The sequence below is a fragment of the Nesoenas mayeri genome (genome assembly GCF_963082525.1).
Source record: "Nesoenas mayeri genome assembly, chromosome: 25".
In the NCBI taxonomy this organism is placed as follows: domain Eukaryota; kingdom Metazoa; phylum Chordata; class Aves; order Columbiformes; family Columbidae; genus Nesoenas; species Nesoenas mayeri.
The window spans coordinates 5,776,260-5,792,441 of NC_137549.1; the positions used below are offsets into that span (position 1 = coordinate 5,776,260).

General features: G+C 54.7%; 3 protein-coding genes across 3 annotated transcripts; 1 reads left to right on the top strand and 2 right to left on the bottom strand.

The window, feature by feature from the left end:
• Positions 1-501: 501 nt before the first annotated feature.
• Positions 502-2,496, top strand: GAMT (guanidinoacetate N-methyltransferase; the record flags this gene model as incomplete). The annotated part of the gene is made up of 6 exons (XM_080359381.1): positions 502-682; positions 1,116-1,261; positions 1,347-1,410; positions 1,653-1,720; positions 1,807-1,917; positions 2,006-2,496. 6 exons carry the CDS (start codon positions 502-504, stop codon positions 2,144-2,146), a joined length of 711 nt encoding a protein of 236 aa, XP_080215507.1. The 3' UTR covers positions 2,147-2,496.
• Positions 2,497-3,187: 691 nt separating this feature from the next.
• On the bottom strand, positions 3,188-6,584 carry NDUFS7 (NADH:ubiquinone oxidoreductase core subunit S7). The gene is made up of 8 exons (XM_080359397.1): positions 6,498-6,584; positions 6,222-6,258; positions 5,658-5,726; positions 5,170-5,287; positions 4,363-4,542; positions 4,247-4,293; positions 3,519-3,607; positions 3,188-3,377 (listed from the first exon to the last, which is right to left on the bottom strand). The coding sequence occupies exons 1-8, from the start codon at positions 6,511-6,513 to the stop codon at positions 3,280-3,282; spliced, it is 654 nt and encodes a 217-aa protein (XP_080215523.1). The 5' UTR covers positions 6,514-6,584; the 3' UTR covers positions 3,188-3,279.
• Positions 6,585-7,579: 995 nt separating this feature from the next.
• On the bottom strand, positions 7,580-16,021 carry PWWP3A (PWWP domain containing 3A, DNA repair factor). Its single transcript, XM_080359409.1, has 15 exons — positions 15,975-16,021; positions 15,644-15,686; positions 14,961-15,056; positions 14,625-14,713; positions 14,218-14,288; positions 12,836-13,792; positions 12,178-12,297; positions 11,720-11,790; positions 11,268-11,344; positions 10,757-10,817; positions 10,513-10,588; positions 10,345-10,395; positions 9,579-10,009; positions 9,196-9,284; positions 7,580-8,972 (listed from the first exon to the last, which is right to left on the bottom strand). Exons 3-15 carry the CDS (start codon positions 15,015-15,017, stop codon positions 8,894-8,896), a joined length of 2,229 nt encoding a protein of 742 aa, XP_080215535.1. The 5' UTR covers positions 15,018-15,056; positions 15,644-15,686; positions 15,975-16,021; the 3' UTR covers positions 7,580-8,893.
• Positions 16,022-16,182: the final 161 nt, after the last annotated feature.

The window sequence follows — 16,182 nt, forward strand, 5'->3', positions numbered from 1 at the left end:
TTTCCCTTTCCGTTTCCCTTTCCCCCATCCGGTGCAGCCTGGCCGTGCCCAAGCGTGCGGGTCACCCAGCCGCGCACAGCGGCGCGCACCACGCGCAGCTCGGTGCACGCACAGCATGGCGCCAAGCCCTGCACATGGCCCTGGAGGGTGGCACAGCCCGGTGTGTAGCCCCAGCGCGGGGCACAGTGGGGCACAGCCTCCCAGGACAAGCCCGTCCCCCCAGCTGCACTGATGCAGCGCTGGCCGCTCGGGCCATGCACAGCGCGGTGCGCGGTCCCACCGACCCCTGCACCCTGGGGCCATGGGGCAGCGGTCACCGCGCAGGCAGCACGCGTGGTGGCTCCGGCCTCCCGATAAGGCTCCCGCTGCCCCGCGGGGCCCCAGCGCGTTGTGCACACTCAGCACTTTCCCAGCCCTGGCTATTTAAAGCCAGCCAAGAGCCCAGCGGCCCTTTCCCTCCCCCAGCACCGGTTGGACTTTCCTCCCCGCAGCGGCACGGCCATGAGCGCCCGGGCGGCTCAACCGATCTTCGAGGAGGGCGAGGATTGCCGGGCGGCGTGGCGGGAGGCGGCGGCCGCTTACGATGCCCCCGACGCCCACCTGGAGATCCTGGGGAAGCCGGTGATGGAGCGCTGGGAGACGCCCTACATGCACTCGCTGGCCACCGTGGCCGCCTCGAGGGGTAACGGGAGCAGCCGTGGGGTGCAGCTCGGGCGTGGGGAGCGAGTGGCTTTCCCATGATCAATTTGGGGGCACTGGTGCCCCCCTTTGCGGTGACGGTGGCACTTGTGCTCTCTGTCAGGGTGACACATTCCCCAAAGGGGCTGGGGCTGCGGGGAGGGGGGTGCAGGTTTTGGGGAAGGGTTTTGGCAGCGGCTGCTTGTTCCTGAGGTCAGTGGGGTCCAACAGCCGCTGCAGGGTGCAGAGCGGGGACAGCGGTGATAGGGGCTTGGGGCTGCTCTGGCTCCTCACCGCAGCACCCAAACCGCACCAAAACCAGCCCAATTCTGGAAAGGAGCGCAGCAGCACTCGGGTCTGGAGAAAAACTCTGGGCTGGCACAGCCTGCCCGGTGTCCCCGGGGGTCACAGCCCCCACCCCGCCCTCTCGTCCCCAGGCGGCCGTGTGCTGGAGGTTGGCTTCGGCATGGCCATCGCGGCCACCAAGGTGCAGCAGTTTGACATCCAGGAGCACTGGATCGTGGAGTGCAACGAGGGGGTGTTCCGGCGGCTGGAGGAGTGGGCCAGGGCGCAGCCCCACAAGGTGCGGGGGTCGGGGCGGCCGTGCCGGTGCGCGCCACCACGGAGCACGTGGCGCCGGCGCTCACGGCTCTGCCGTCCTGCCACAGGTCGTCCCCTTGAAGGGGCTGTGGGAGGACGTGGTGCCGACGCTGCCGGACGGGCACTTCAGCGGTGAGGAACCGCGTGGCCGGGGCTGGGGAGGGGTCGGCGAGGGGTTCCCATGGCGGAGCTCAGGGTGCAGGCGAGCACCCGGCCCGTGGTGGTGGGGACAGGGACAGGCTGCAGCCGGTGTCCCCAGGGAGCGGCACGTCGCGGGGGGCAAAGGGGTGTCAGCCCCCCGGCACACGCACCCCAGCAGCGCCTCGGGGTCTGTCCCCACCAACGGGGGTCTCGCTCTCGCTGTCCCCGCGCAGGGATCCTGTACGACACATACCCGCTGTCGGAGGAGAGCTGGCACACACACCAGTTCAGCTTCATCAAGGTAACGAGCTGGGGGGCAGCACCCCCGCCGGCTCGGGGGACACACGGGGCAGGGCTGGGTGCTGAGCGCCCCCATCCCTGCGGCAGGACCACGCGTTCCGCCTGCTGCAGCCCGGGGGGGTCCTCACCTACTGCAACCTCACCTCCTGGGGGGAGCTGCTGAAGGGCAAGTACAGCGACATCGAGAAGATGTTTGAGGTGAGGCTCGGTCCCGTCACCTCTGCCACCCCCGACACGGGCTGAGGATCATGGAGCCATCGCTGCTCCGTCCCCCCCTCTCCCACAGGAGACGCAGGTTGGGCACCTGCTGGACGCCGGGTTCAAGAGGGAGAACATCAGCACCAGGGTGATGGAGCTGGTCCCCCCCCGCGACTGCCGGTACTACTCCTTCCCCAAGATGATCACACCCACCGTCGTCAAGCACTGAGGAGCCGCCGGCGCTAACGAGGAGAGGCTGACGATGCGCTGCGGGAGAAGAGAAGCTCTGATCTGCGTTGGTGCTCATGGGAGAAGATTGAAGCTGATGGAGCTGGAGGCTCAGGCTGAAGTCCTAGTGCTCAGGGGACCCCGGGGACAAACGGACTCGCTGGTCTCCTGGGCTCTGCGAGGAACATCCCACCCTGTGCCCGTCCGTCTGTCCCATTTCCACCCAACACTCGCCCTCCGAACACCTCAACAAAGCCGCAATTCAACAGCCTTTAGAAAGGGGGCCAAGGACAAGATGTTTCCTCTAAGAACTGGATTCTTTCTAGAAATCACAGGGTGTTTTTTCCACAAACCAGCCAAATAATCACGACCAGGTGTGGGAAATGGGGCAGTTGGAGGCGTTTTGGCAGCTCCCGGAGTGGCTCCCAGGGAGGTTTCATTGCAGCCAGTTCCCATCCCACAAGCTCCTTGCACGCAGATGACGTTTCCTCTCTCTCCCCACAAGGGATAAAATCCATTAAAAAGGGATGAAATACACCACCGCTGGTTATTTGTCTTTCCAAAGTGTGTGTGATTCTGTTCCTTCCCCCCGCTGCTGGGGGAACATCGCCCCGACTCACGGACGCTGCTTTACTCCTACTACACCTTTCCCTTTTATTAGACACATTCTGATTTGAAGCATTACCAGTTTACTCGCATTATAGCGATATAATTCATTTTTGGCTGCTGTGCACACATAGAAAGGAATTAGATCCTTTGTAGGAATGATAAAGCAGGTGGGGAGGAGAAGACGAGCTCGGGGAGCCCTCGGGGTTCACCCGGTGTGTTGGTCTCAAACCTTCCTAAAAGAGCCAAAGAGCAAGTCCCAGATTTCTGGCAAGACATTTATGTGACGACAGGTAATGTCAAACCTTCTCCTTCCCTCGCAAGCTATTCAGGCCAGAAAACAACACATTTAACATCATCATATTCAATCAATTCAGTGTTTAAAGACTTAGAAACATTTTCGGTAAGAGGGAGATACTAAAGACACACGAGCCGCTTAACCAGGTAGAGGTTTTATTGAAAGGCGTGCGAGGACATGGATTTATTGTGCGTACGAGTGCGAGTGGTGAGCAGGTCATAAACACGCTGCTATTTCCTGTACCAGATCTGAATCCTCTTCTCCCGTTTGATCTTCTTCTGCAGCTGCAGGATTCCGTAGAGCAAAGCCTCGGCGGTGGGCGGGCAGCCTGGGGGCAGGAACGGGCAGCCCGTGGGCTGGGAGCCGGGGGAGCCAGAAGCCGCGGGTTCACCCCAAAGAGCCGCGATTTCCCTCTGCCCGTGCATGTCGCAGCGCGCAGAGCCGGCAACGCGGCGCTCGCTCGTCCTACCTGGCACGTAGATGTCCACCGGCACGATGCGGTCGCAGCCCCGCACCACCGAGTAGGAGTAGTGGTAGTAACCGCCGCCGTTGGCACAGCTGCAAGAGACGGCGCGGTTCAGCGTGCGGTTCAGCGCGCGGTTCAGCGCGGGAAAGAGGAGCAGGGGGGAAAGGAGACGGTGAACCCGGCGCCCGCGGGGCACCCGGCAGATGTGACAGCGAGGACGGGGCGACACCGAGGTTCACACCAATTAAACTAAAGCGTCCCATTTCCTCTGCTCTCACAAAGCAGATACTCGGAGGGTCCTTCCTCTCTACAGCAAACCCTCCTTGATTTTGGCACATCTGCACAGAGCGTTTCTAGAGCTCGTCGTGTCCCTCCAGGCCCTGGGGAACGGGCGCCTCAGCGGCACCAGGAGACGAATGAGGTGCCAGAGCCCCATGGGGACCAGATTTCTTCTAACCGCAAATTGAGATTCGGGACGTGCACAAGCGACCGACTCCGCCAGCTGCACAAACCCCGGCGCGTATCACTGGGAAGACTCTGCCGTTCCCAGTGACTCGACGGACATCGCTCTCCTCGCCCCCATAAAGGGAGTCTTGATGTAACGAGGCCCCTTTATATAATTTAAGGGGTTGGAAATACAAACGAGAAAGGGGTTCCCCTCCCTCCATCTCCCCGCTCACACCAGATTTCTCCCACGAAGCACAAGGTGACAGGGACGCCCCGGCGCTCACCTCCCCATGGACACCACGTAGCGCGGCTCCGGCATCTGGTCATAGATCTGCGGGACACAGACACGTCAGAGCCCTCCCCGTTCACACCCAGCACCCGCGGCCGCCGCCGTCGGTACCTTCCGAAGGGCCGGAGCCATTTTATTTGTCAGGGTGCCGGCCACGATCATGACGTCGGCTTGGCGGGGGCTGGCTCGGAACACCACCCCGAAGCGGTCCATGTCGTAGCGAGGGGCCGCCATGTGCATCATCTCCACGGCGCAGCACGCCAGCCCGAACGTCATCGGCCACAGGGAGCTCTGCGGCGGGAGAGACGCGCGTTACGGCCGAGGACGCGGGAGCTGCGGCTGCGCGGGTCACTCAAAGAGTTGGTCAGGAAGGAAACGGAACGAGAAAAGCTTCAATGTCTGTTTAGTCAGAGCTTCACAAACCAAAGCGGCGCCTGTTGTCGTGCAGGAGAGCAAGACCCGAGGCGCAGAGATCTGTGCGTTTGCAGCTGAACGTGACCAAAGCCGCGGAGTCTCGATGTCTCATGATGCTCAAGTGGCGCCTTGGGAACCCGCACGGGGCGGCGGGGAGGGGAAAAGCCAAACCCAAGCAGGGCAAAGCACACGGGGCTCAGGGCAGCGTCGCCTGCGCGGCCCCCGTGCGGCTCGGAGCGGCTGCTCCTGACGGGGACCATGGCAAACCCGGGGGCTTCTCGGCTGTTGGTGCAGCGCGGCTGTGCTGCTCTGCTGTCCCGCGCACCCGGCGCCACCAACACACACCCAAATGTCACCCCTGGCTGAGAAACCCAACAATCTCCCTGTAGAGAACTCCAAACTTATTTTTATCCTGAGGAGATGGCTCGAATCCATTTCCCACCGGCGCCTCAAGGCACTTGACACCGTTTCTCGCCAGCGAGCACGCCGGCCTCAGCCACTCACCCTCCGCGCCCAGTTGACCAGGTCATCGAGCTTGGTGACGATATATTCGCCCTTGCTGCTGGGGACGTAGGATTTTTTCTGGACAATGGCCGAGCTCTTCTGCTGCACTTGGAGAGAGCTGAAGACAAACAGCACAGGAGCATCAGCCTCCAATTATTGGGTGTAACTGCAGGATACAATCATGAGCCTTGAGTAACTGTGAGCCCATAAAGAACCCACGGGACGTTGCTTATGGACAATCTCACCCTCCGCCACCCCTGGAGATGTGACTATAATGGGTTTTTTCCGTGCTGTGTGGGGGATCTGTGCCGTTTGTTGCCCAGATAGAGCCCCTGCTGTGTGCCGAACCCGAATTAGAGGGCCTGATGGGCTCATAGTTATCTGTTGGCTTTGAAGAAGGGAAGACAAGATTGTCTTGGGTATGTGGGAGAGCTGCAGTGAACACAAACTCCTTTCCCCTGCAGCTCCCGGGGGGGACCCAGAGTTACCTGTCGGTGCCACCGGCCGCTGGTGTCGGATGGAGCAGCCGAGCGGGAGCAGATGTCACCGCAGCGGGGCTGGGGACACAGAAAAGCCGGCGCAGCCCCGTGTGTGTGACACGGTCACACAGCCCCCCCGAGAACCCCAGGAACAGCCACCCGGGAACCGCCACCCGGGAACAGCCCCCCGGGAACAGCCACCCGGGAACAGCCACCCGGGAACCGACCCCCCCGGGAACCGCCACCCGGGAACCGACCCCCCGGGAACTGCCACCCGGGAACAGCCCCCCGGGAACAGCCACCTGGGAACCGACCCCCCCGGGAACCGCCACCCGGGAACAGCCCACCCGGGAACCGACCCCCCGGGAACTGCCACCCGGGAACAGCCCCCCGGGAACAGCCCCCCCGGGAACCGACCCCCCGGGAACAGCCACCCGGGAACAGCCCCCCGGGAACTGCCACCCGGGAATCGACCCCCCCCGGGAACCGCCACCCCGGGAACCGCCCCCCCGGGAACCGACCCCTTGGGAACCGACCCCCGGCCCCCCCCGGGGGTCCCGCCCCGGCTCTCACCGCCAGGCCAGGACGCTGCGCCCGGGGAGGCGAAAACCTGCAAGGAGAGAGCACGGGAGAGCTCAGCCCCGGCGGAGCCATAACGGGGACAGCGAACAACCCGGCCCGGGGAGAGACCCCCGGACGAGTCGCCCCGAGGAGCTGTGGGTCCCGCCGCGCCGCGGAGCCCCCAGCCCGGGCCGGGCTCCCTCACGGCTCCCTCCCGGTCCTCCCGCAGGGGCCGAGGCCGCTCCCCGGTCCGGTCCCGCTCCCCGGTCCGGTCCCGGTCCCGCTCACCGCCCAGCGCCGCCATCTCTCCCGCAGCCCTTCAGGCAACCTCTGGGCGCGGTGCACCCGCCAAGCGGCCCCGGCGCGGCCCTGGTGCGTCGCCTCATTGCGCCCGGCGGGGAACGCGGGACGGGGCGGAGTGTTCCGCGGAAACCCGCGGGGCTGCAGCTCCAACCCGCGGCGAAACGAAGCGGGGAAGGCGGCGGGTGCGTCTCGGTGCCGCGGAGCCCCGGAGGGAGCGGGAAAAGGAAAATAAAGCGGCCGTCCCTGGGTGGGCTCGAACCACCAACCTTTCGGTTAACAGCCGAACGCGCTAACCGATTGCGCCACAGAGACCGCGCTGCTGCCGCCCCCGCCGTACTCGCCGCTGTGGGTGGCGGGACCGCGCCGGTACCGGCCGCCCCCGCCGCGTCCCGGCCCCGCGTCCCGACCCCCCGTCCCGCCCCGGCCGGGCCCAACCACCGCCCCGCCCAGGGCGCGCTCCCCAGCCCGCCGGGCGCGGCCCCGCCGGGGGGTGACGGGAGGGGGGGGCGGAGGGCGACTCGCGCAGCCGAAATAGCTCAGTTGGGAGAGCGTTAGACTGAAGATCTAAAGGTCCCTGGTTCGATCCCGGGTTTCGGCAGATGCTCTTTTTCCTGCTGGGCCTCGGGCTGCAAAAGCTGCTGCTCCCCTAAAACCACCCCCGGGGTGTTGGGGCGCCGGTAAACGTGTCACCCCCCTCCCCAAATCGTGCTCCGGTTCTTTTTAATATCCCAGGGGCACAGAGAAGCAGCAGCAGGGGCATAACGCAGCCCCTTGAGTGGGCAGTGATCAAAAGGTATGCTGGCAAATCCCCACATGAAATAAAGCAAGAGAACAGAAAACAGTAAGTTTGTTCTCTTGTACTCACCCCTATGTTTAATATAAAGTGAAACACGGTACTACACAAAACTGATCTGCACCAGATGTAAAATTGTCTGCCTGCTGGTACCAAAGACCAGGGCTCAAAAATCAGCATTTGAAATAAACGAGCACAGTCAAACAAAAGCAATGATGAGCCTTTGATTCACTTCATCCACCTTTAATTGATTTAAGACCACATAATTCTGTACATCGCGGGACTGATTCGGTCTTGAGGTATGAATAGTGACCTCCACCGCCAGGTTCCAATGGTTGAGAGGGGTCGAAGATGCCGATTCCTAAAATGCAAACCTGTCCACATTGAATCAAACTAGAAGAAGTGAGGGCTGAGATAGCAGCAAGGGGAGGGAGGAGCTCTGGGGCTCTCTGAAGACTCTTAATATTTCATGTATTTCAAGAAGCGTCCACACACTTCAAGTAGGAAGCTGAGGAGACGCCACTCTCAGAATCACAAAGAGCTCCTGCAGCACCAGCTCCTGCTGTCACCTCCTCAGTCAATGTTTGGTCTGTCACGGGAAACGCGTCCCCCCTTCCCACAAGTGGTAATGAAAATAAAGAACCTGTTCTTCAATAACATAAGGATTCCAAATTCATAAATTCATTAGAAGTGTAAATAAAATATATTCAGGTAATTACTATAGCCAGAATACACATCTGTATCCCAATATACATTTAAACTTCAATTCATCTTGTTTTCTATTGGACAAGTAAGTAGATCACACTTTCATTATTATGTAGAAAAATAAAATCATTGGTCTTTTAGCACGAGTTCTCAGGAACACGAGTTCTCAGTTCTCAGGCTGCCAGAGACCTTGAGCAAGAGCTGGGAGGGAACCACATGATTAGATTTGACACTTAAATCAGAGAGAAAAAGACAATTACACGAGTTCCTAAAATCCTGGCCTCAAACACTAAACCAGCGCTCAAAACGGGTCCACTTTTACATGGAAAAGTGATTTTTGGATTCTTCGTCCACTGATTTTTCATTGTACGATCACAACATTCCTATCACGTCCTATCATGCTATTCCGATCGCACCACCAGGCACCGGGTTTTTTCCCACCTGTTGAGATATCGAGCAAGAACGGTCAAACCCACCAGGAACGTCTGCAGAAGGGAAACCGCGCGGTCAGCAGCCGGGAAGGCACTGGGCACGTAACTCCTGAGGACAAAAGCCCTTCCTTTGTCACGTATTTGGCCAAAATAATTCATACCAAACTGCACATTACACCAAGGAGCAAAACACGTGCTGTTTGCACAAGCTCCACGGGAAGCAGCGTCTGTCACGGGCAGCTCGACGCGGCTTGGCCGGGGAAGCAGCGCGAGCTCCGGCGAGATTAATGGAGAGCAAGGGCTGAGGATGCAGCTGCAGCCGACAGCGTGAGAACGGCTACGGCTCTGAAAATATACACACGGATTTCAAAAAGCAAGAATTCCACATTTTATACAAATAACTGCTTGGTTATATACACTCAGCGCCAGCGTGACCGAGCCTGCGCTGCCGCTCAGGCGCTGTCAGCAGACGCTGCTTTGCTCTTCCACCTTTTCCTTTCCAGAATTTCTTCGTCAAATATTTCCCGCTCCCTGAAAAGAAATAGAAAGTTCTCCTGGAGAAACAATCTTGACACATTAAACAGGGTGGCACAGTAACTCCGCAACAACGTTTCCCAGGTTTACGGGTTTTGGTACACAGCTTGGCCTCACCTTGGGGAGGACACCGAACCCTCCTGCCCTCATACTCCCATTTTCCCATAGAAACAGTAAAGCAGTAAGAAAAATTCAGAGAATACTAAAAATAACAATATACCTTTTGCTCACAGATGGTCCTTTGATGTATTTCTCCTCTGCCTTCTTGTAATCGATGTCATCCAGAGCAGAAATCGCATAGATGATGGCCTAGAAAAGTATTGAGTTCATTTACACTCACGAAACAAAAAGCTAAATTATAACCAGCAATTTGAAGCCGTCTCAGTGGACAAGCATGTTTTTGGAATAAGGTTCCTCTGTCACTTCAGAAAACCGCTCGTTGTTGTCCCCCAAGTTCTTAAATAACATAAACTTGCCCTTTAACATCCCCAGGAGTACTTTTATAACCACATTTTCATTTAGTTCCTACAGAAGTTCATGCTCTCCCATTAACACTAGCGTTACTTCAACATTCACTTTTCTCAGCGTTTCATGTTCACTTACTTCAGGCAAAAGGACATCGGAAATAAATTTGATGCCATCTCCGTTTAGTCGGTGCAGGTTCTTAGTGTCTATTCCACGATAAACCTCCTTCAGGTAGTTCACCACCAGGTCGAGCTGCTCTTCATCCTCTAAATAGGTTTCGACGCAGGTGACGTACTGCCTGGAGCTGCGGAACTCCTTCAGCCACCGCGACTGCTTCCTGCTCTTCAAAATAGCCAAGAGATGCTCCTCGGCCCCCTTGGTCTTCACGATGAACTCCACGATCTTTTTATTGGCTTTGTCTCTGGCAGCCCTTGTCCGGTCAGGGAGGAGCTTCTTGCAGGGTTTCTGAGGGGAGGTTTCTGGTGAAGACTCTTCAACATCTTCCTCTGCCGTGTTTGGAAAGGTCATTTGGGCTAAACCGTGATAACCCTCCTTTCTGACCGGGTAGCCTGAGAGAAAAGCCACAATCATTCGTGCTTAAATATGCCAAACAAAGGGCTTTCTCACACACAGACTTCGATATAAGGAACTTCCTTGATAAAAGCAAAGTTTTAATCCCTCTCCTATTAAAGAAATGAACTTGACAGTGTGAAGTCACCAGTTACCCCATTGTAACAACCAATATTCATTTAACTTCTGTTTTGGGACTGAAAAGCCTTAGAGTGCAACAACAGTGTCTAGTGATTTGAACAGTTCTCCCCTCACTGGGTCTGGTGCTGAACTCAATGTTAGAGCCAAACTCACCTACCAAGAGAAAATACGAAAAGATAATGAATTCACTTACTGATGTCAGCAGCAAAGTATTCCAAGAAAGATCCCGTAAAAGAATGGCAACCTAAAAAGCCCCAAACAGGGTATTTATCAGTTTATGAAGCCAACAAAAAAATAAAGCTGAGGATTTTGGCGTTGTCTTTTCTCAGACTGGGTGGCACCATCCACCCCATCCGCTTACCCACTCTGATTCGATAGTCAGAAATGAGGCGAATACACCACTCGATTTCTTGGCGATAACCTTCTTTGGCTCGGTTCTACAAAACAAGAACCATTTACAGCCTTAAAAAGAGAATCCTGTTGAGGCTTTTAGATCCAGGGAACAGAGGTGCTAACGATAACGAATCAAAGTTTAAGATAATGAATCAGAGTTTACTTGCACTTTCCCCAACAACTTGCAGTGACATGTTCCAGGAAATACTCACTATGAGGTCCTGCTTCTCTTCACAATCAAAGTGCTTCAGATTCCGAAGAGGTACTGAGAAACTTAATGAAACAAAGCAGAGTCAGGGCACATCTCTTTATCCCCTGCAGTTCTACACCTCCCTGAAAACCCAGTTTCATAAGGAATTCTAGAACACAGGTTTTATTAGCTTTGGTTTTCATAATGAGCTAAAACTGTGGAATCTTTTAACAAATTAGAAGTCCCTGGGTTTGTAACAAAAGCACAGGCAGGCCTGTGTTTCCAGAGTCTGGGCACCACACGGAGAAAACCAGCAGCTGTCCCCAGCCCCTTCTATTTCAATTTCTTACACAAGTCGCAGCTCTTCACATCAACACCAGCCTGTCCCAGGCTGCAAACCCTTCCCTCGCTCCTTCCACAATCAACCTCGGCTTAAACCGAGAGTGTTATTGCCCCATACCAGGAAAAGAGCACAGGACGCTGACTAATAGAAACTGAAAGTTCAGAACATGACCAGCATGCATAACACTTACCCTTTTTTCTTGTCATTTGTATTCCCTTCTATCAAGAGCACACAAGCCTTTCTGTGTTTCCGCCTCACGTTTTTTACCTGTCAAAAGGATAAAGTCTCATCAGCATCCTGCAATCCCAACACGCTCACAGGGCAGGAACATTTCCCATCAACATTATCTAGTATACCACATACTTCAAGGAAGTTACACAAACAAGAAAAATTAAGTTAGCCCAAAGGAGCGTTTTGTTAGTGCACGAGGACCCACCCTCTTTCTTTCATTAGTTGGGTGCGGCTGCTCCAATTCAGGTTACAAGCTCTAAGGGCTCAGTACTCGCCCTCTGCTCCAAACAACATGTGAATTAATGACGTTCACTTTTCACATGCACATGGAAATTCACTTTTATGATTTTTGGAACGCTTCTACTGGAAGATCTTCCCCACTTCCAGGAAAAAGCAGCGAGCGGCTCTTACCACAGCTGGCCAGTACGGATACCTCCGCAGCTTGCACCACACCAGAATCCCTTCCTCAATCGGCTGTGGCTCTACGATGAAAAACAAAGCCATTTTTATTTAAGAAAAGAGTTAGCTCGCCCCCTTTCAGGAGTTCCAATTCAATGCTTTGAGAGGTTTTAATTGAGGTGACAGAGCATCCTCCACACACCCAAAATGCAGCACAGGCAGTTCTGAAAACAGGAGTTTGGACACTTCCATCCCAGTCTCACAGCGATTCGCATTTCATTCTGTTTCAAGCAGCCTTTCTGGGGCAACCAATAAATGAATTGTATTCCCAGCTCAACCAAAGCAGGCTTCGCTTTCTAGAAAGGTCAGGTTCGTTACCAGAACTCATTGCACACAAGAAGCACACACAGCCTAAAAGTGCACACCCATTTTGGGTGAAAAAGTCTCATAGAGGTACACTTATGTCTCACCTTGATGTGATAAAATACTGGGCAGCTCTTCATCCTCCTCCTCTTCGTCTACCAGAGCTGAGAGACCAGACAGGCTCTCTGAGGAAACAATCTTTGAAGCCAGATAGGAGGGTTCCAGCCCTGCCAAAAGCAGCAGGAACCCACAGTCAGGAGCAGGGAACAGGGGTTTGAAAAGCATCAGCTTCAGAACAGGCGAAACACAAAACTGAGTGACCCCAGAGCCACGTGTCACTGCGACACCTGGTCTGTCACACCACGCACACGCTCGCTCTCTGCCTAAGAGGAATAAAGATGAAAAAGGGAAAGGAAGGAGAACAGGCGGCTTTCAGAACTCGGCTCCTTCACTGACACCATCTCGTCTCTAAACTGACCCTCACCCTTGGAGAGACAGCAGAAAAACACGACCTACATAAGAAATGAGGTGATCTAGTGCAGGGTGAGAATCTCAGGTTTTCAGAGCAAAACCCTGAATGACTCCAGACAACCTCCATGTGAAACTGGTTTGTAGCCAGCACCAAAGCAACTGTATTGTTTGCTGCTCCAACTCTTAAAAGGAATGCAGCTCAAGGCCCCGTTCACAAAGGCAGCACCACATTCCGAGATGAGTCACAGCACTCAGCAATCACACCAGTTTTCCCCTCCCGAGCGCCATGCCCACCTTCATCTTCCTCAAAGTCCGGCAGCTGAAACTGCTTCACTTTATTCATGACTATGTCTGCCATATTGTTATTTTCCTCCTGTGAGTGGTTTGACGGCCCATATGAAGATTCAGGGCAACTCCTGCTCTTCCTTTGCCTGCACGAGGCCGCAGTTGCGCTGATCTCTCGCTCCCCATTCATCTGTTTTAAACCCACCGGCTTTTTCCTTCCATCTAATTGCTTCACTAGACTGTCGCTCTCACAACTGATGCTTCTTTCCAAGCCATCTGAGGCACTTTTACAAGAGGAATCTGGCACCATCTGACCTCGGGCGCTGGTCCTGGCAGGTACTGCGGTGTCAGACGCGCAGGGGATGGAGAGAGGAGACCCCTCCCCTGCGAGGGGCTGCGCTTGACCGGGGAAATCACCCCCACCCTCCACAGGGGACCCTGCACCTCTGCAGCTTTTTCTCCCTTGCTTGCTTTTTCCCTCCTTGGGCTTTGGGGAGACTTTGCTTCCTGCTTTCGGCTTGGTCGTTAATCTGGGCTCTTTTTTTTGCAGTCTCGGTAATGATTTTGATTCTGGTGTTCTGCAGTTTGGCCTCTCCAAGTTTGATGTATCACGCGAGTCCCCAGCATCGCACTCAGGACGGTTTGTTCCCTCTTCCAAAACAGAAGAACCCGTCTGCTTTGGGGGTTTTGCGTCAGTCTTCAGGCTGCAGTTACTTCTTTGTCCTTTTTTCTTCCTGGAAGCCTCAGGCTCCTGCTTTTCTCTGGTGTGAACAAGCGATCGACACCTGCGAACCGGGGTAGATGGGGGAGATCCCACGTTGTTCTCCTGGGATAACCGAGGGTTTGGTCCTTCTGAAGGTGCCACTTGTCTGGCTGAGCCGTTTTGATTCAAAATATCCAGGGCAATTTTAAGAGAACGGCGATATTTCAGTTCTTCCACAGCCTCAGTCGAATTATTCCTTTGAGCTGATGAAGAAGAACACACAATAAGTGCAATAAACTTTCTTCATATATAACAAATAACAGATTTTATTTATAGTAAATATTTTGTTTAAGATGCACCTTAACACTGAAATTATCTGTGATTCTTAAGTCTAAGCACAAGCTTCTAACGCCTTAATTTGATGTAAATAACACAAGTTTCTTCCCCGTTCCTTCCAATACGGGCAAGAGCGTGAGTAACTGTGACATGTTTCAGTCTATTTTCACACTTGATGGATGGAAAGGAAAGAGGGGGGAAAAGCAATGCAAAAAACCACCTCAATAAAGGGGGAACCAAGTGCTTAACTATTATTCATAGACTGAGATTTTGTGTGTATTTTCCATTCAGATTGCGTATATTTTCCATTCAGAACACACAGGAGGCAGCAGATGTTTTGACACATCCTCACCCAAGCTGGAAGCGATGCTTTCAATACGATCTTCCTTTAGAGGAACAGCGTCCGAGCGGCTCACACGGACTCTGAAAGCACAGCAAAGCCAAGTGAACCCACTGCAGTGCTCAGCGCCACTCACCCGGCAATAAATCAGCAACGTTTTTACCCCCAAATCCATTCTTTTTAGCAGAAGTTACAAAGCCAAAGAAACCACCACATGAAGAACGCCTGAACTAAGAGCCAGCACTTTGTCTATGGAAGTTCCATGACACAACATGGCCAGCTCTAAAAGATCAACAGGTCCTGGGTTACCCATCTAATCCCCTGCAAAGCAATGATCTCATTTCACAGATATCTGCAGATAAAGGGACTTTTTTAATGACTAAGAGCACAAATACTCAACAATAACAAGGACACTTAACTGTTTTTCCAGGCCAAGTATTTCAACTTCAAAAGACGCCTTCTCCTTCCCCTTAGATGTTTTCCCAGCAACTTCACTCTTGCACAAAACCTGCATTGCAGAACAAAACAAACCCCACATGCAAAATCCTTGACCAAGTCTCTTGGACTATAGGAGAGATCTAAACACTTTTGATATGAGCAGCACTGAACCAACTGATCTCCCACATCAGGGTCTTTACAGATCAGCTCTTTTTTAAAGCACAGATACGTTTATGAGCAGCTCTTACTCTCTACTACATTTAATCCATTTCTAAGTTACACCCACAATCTTTCCCTCATTTGTCCATTTGTTTTACCTTTGCTGGCCATAAACGCTTCTTCCACGTGCAAAGAATGTACTCTTGATCTGTCATGATTGTGCTTCACGCAGAAAAGGGAAATTCCAGTGTGCTCTGAAGAAAAAGGGGATAAAAAGTTGCCTGACACTTGGTCCATTCTTGTCTTTTTTTTTTTTAAGAAATACAGGACTTAAGCAGAACACACTATTACATATCATGTTACCTTTGAGATCACTGGACTAATATCACTTTGCATGCATTGTCCAAATTTAAGCTCTAATATTTTATCGTGTGGCTGTACAACATAAGGTCCCACTGAGCATGTAAGTCCAGAAAATCCTGTCACAAATAGCGCAGTAAATTCCATCACACTCCGCAGCTCCCGCTACCGAACCCCGACAACGGTGCCACTCACACCCCACAGATCCACCACCCTGCGCCAGTTTTATGCGATTTACAACTATAACGTAAACAGACCGGCTACAGAATTCCCACACATTTCTTCTAGTGCCTTAATTTTATGTAAGTAGCACAAGTTTCTCCACCATTCCTTTCAGTACACCACACAGGGAAAAGCACGAGGAGTTGTGACATGGTTCAGTCTATTATCAAACTTTATGGATGGAAAGGAAAGAGGGGGGAAAGCTGAAAGCCTGAATGGTTTTAAGAAAGACCGTTTAAGGAAACGCTCCGGTACTTACAGAGCCCAGGACTCGTGTTTTCCCCGCACGCTGGAACGCGGTCCTGCCACCCAAACACAGCGAGGAGGAGCCGTTAGTGCCGCCCTGAGCACCGAACGGCGGGGCAGGGACACTGCGAGGCCGCAGCAGCTCCACCTCCGCCGGCACCCCCGGTTTCCCTCAGGGCGGCGCGGGCTGAGCTGCCGTGAGGTGACCGCCGGGGGCCAGAGGGACGCGGGCCCAGCGCCCCCGCCCAGGGGACGCCCGCCGCGCTGAGGGACAGGCCACCCCTCGCCACCCCTCATCCAAACCCCGGCCGCTCGCCCCTGCCCGACCCCGTTCCCCCCGTTACCGAGCGCCGATACAGAGCGGACCCGGTCCCGCTGCCGCCGCCCCCCATATCAGGCCGCCCGCCCTTCCCGTCCTGCGCATGCGCCGCCCCCAACAGCCAATCAACGACCGCCGGTTCGCGCGCGGGGCCGCCCCCTTCCCGCCGCCAAAACACAACACGGCTCCAGCCAATCACAGCGCCCGCCCGCCCGGTGGCTCCGCCCCTCTCT

What these genes read in the sequence shown, in the direction of transcription:
- NDUFS7 (XM_080359397.1), bottom strand. An exon ending in CGCAGCGTCCTGGCCTGGCG is followed by an intron (nt 5,727 to 6,221) that starts GTGAGAGCCGGG and finishes CTGTGTCCCCAG; the next exon opens with CCCCGCTGCGGTGACATCTG. An exon ending in TGGCTCCGGCCCTTCGGAAG is followed by an intron (nt 4,294 to 4,362) that starts GTACCGACGGCG and finishes TGTGTCCCGCAG; the next exon opens with ATCTATGACCAGATGCCGGA.
- PWWP3A (XM_080359409.1), bottom strand. Translation starts at nt 15,017, where the DNA reads ATGACAGATCAAGAGTACATTCTTTGCACGTGGAAGAAGCGTTTATGG. An exon ending in ATACTTTGCTGCTGACATCA is followed by an intron (nt 10,010 to 10,344) that starts GTAAGTGAATTC and finishes CTTTTCTCTCAG; the next exon opens with GCTACCCGGTCAGAAAGGAG. An exon ending in GGACCATCTGTGAGCAAAAG is followed by an intron (nt 8,973 to 9,195) that starts GTATATTGTTAT and finishes ATTTCTTTTCAG; the next exon opens with GGAGCGGGAAATATTTGACG.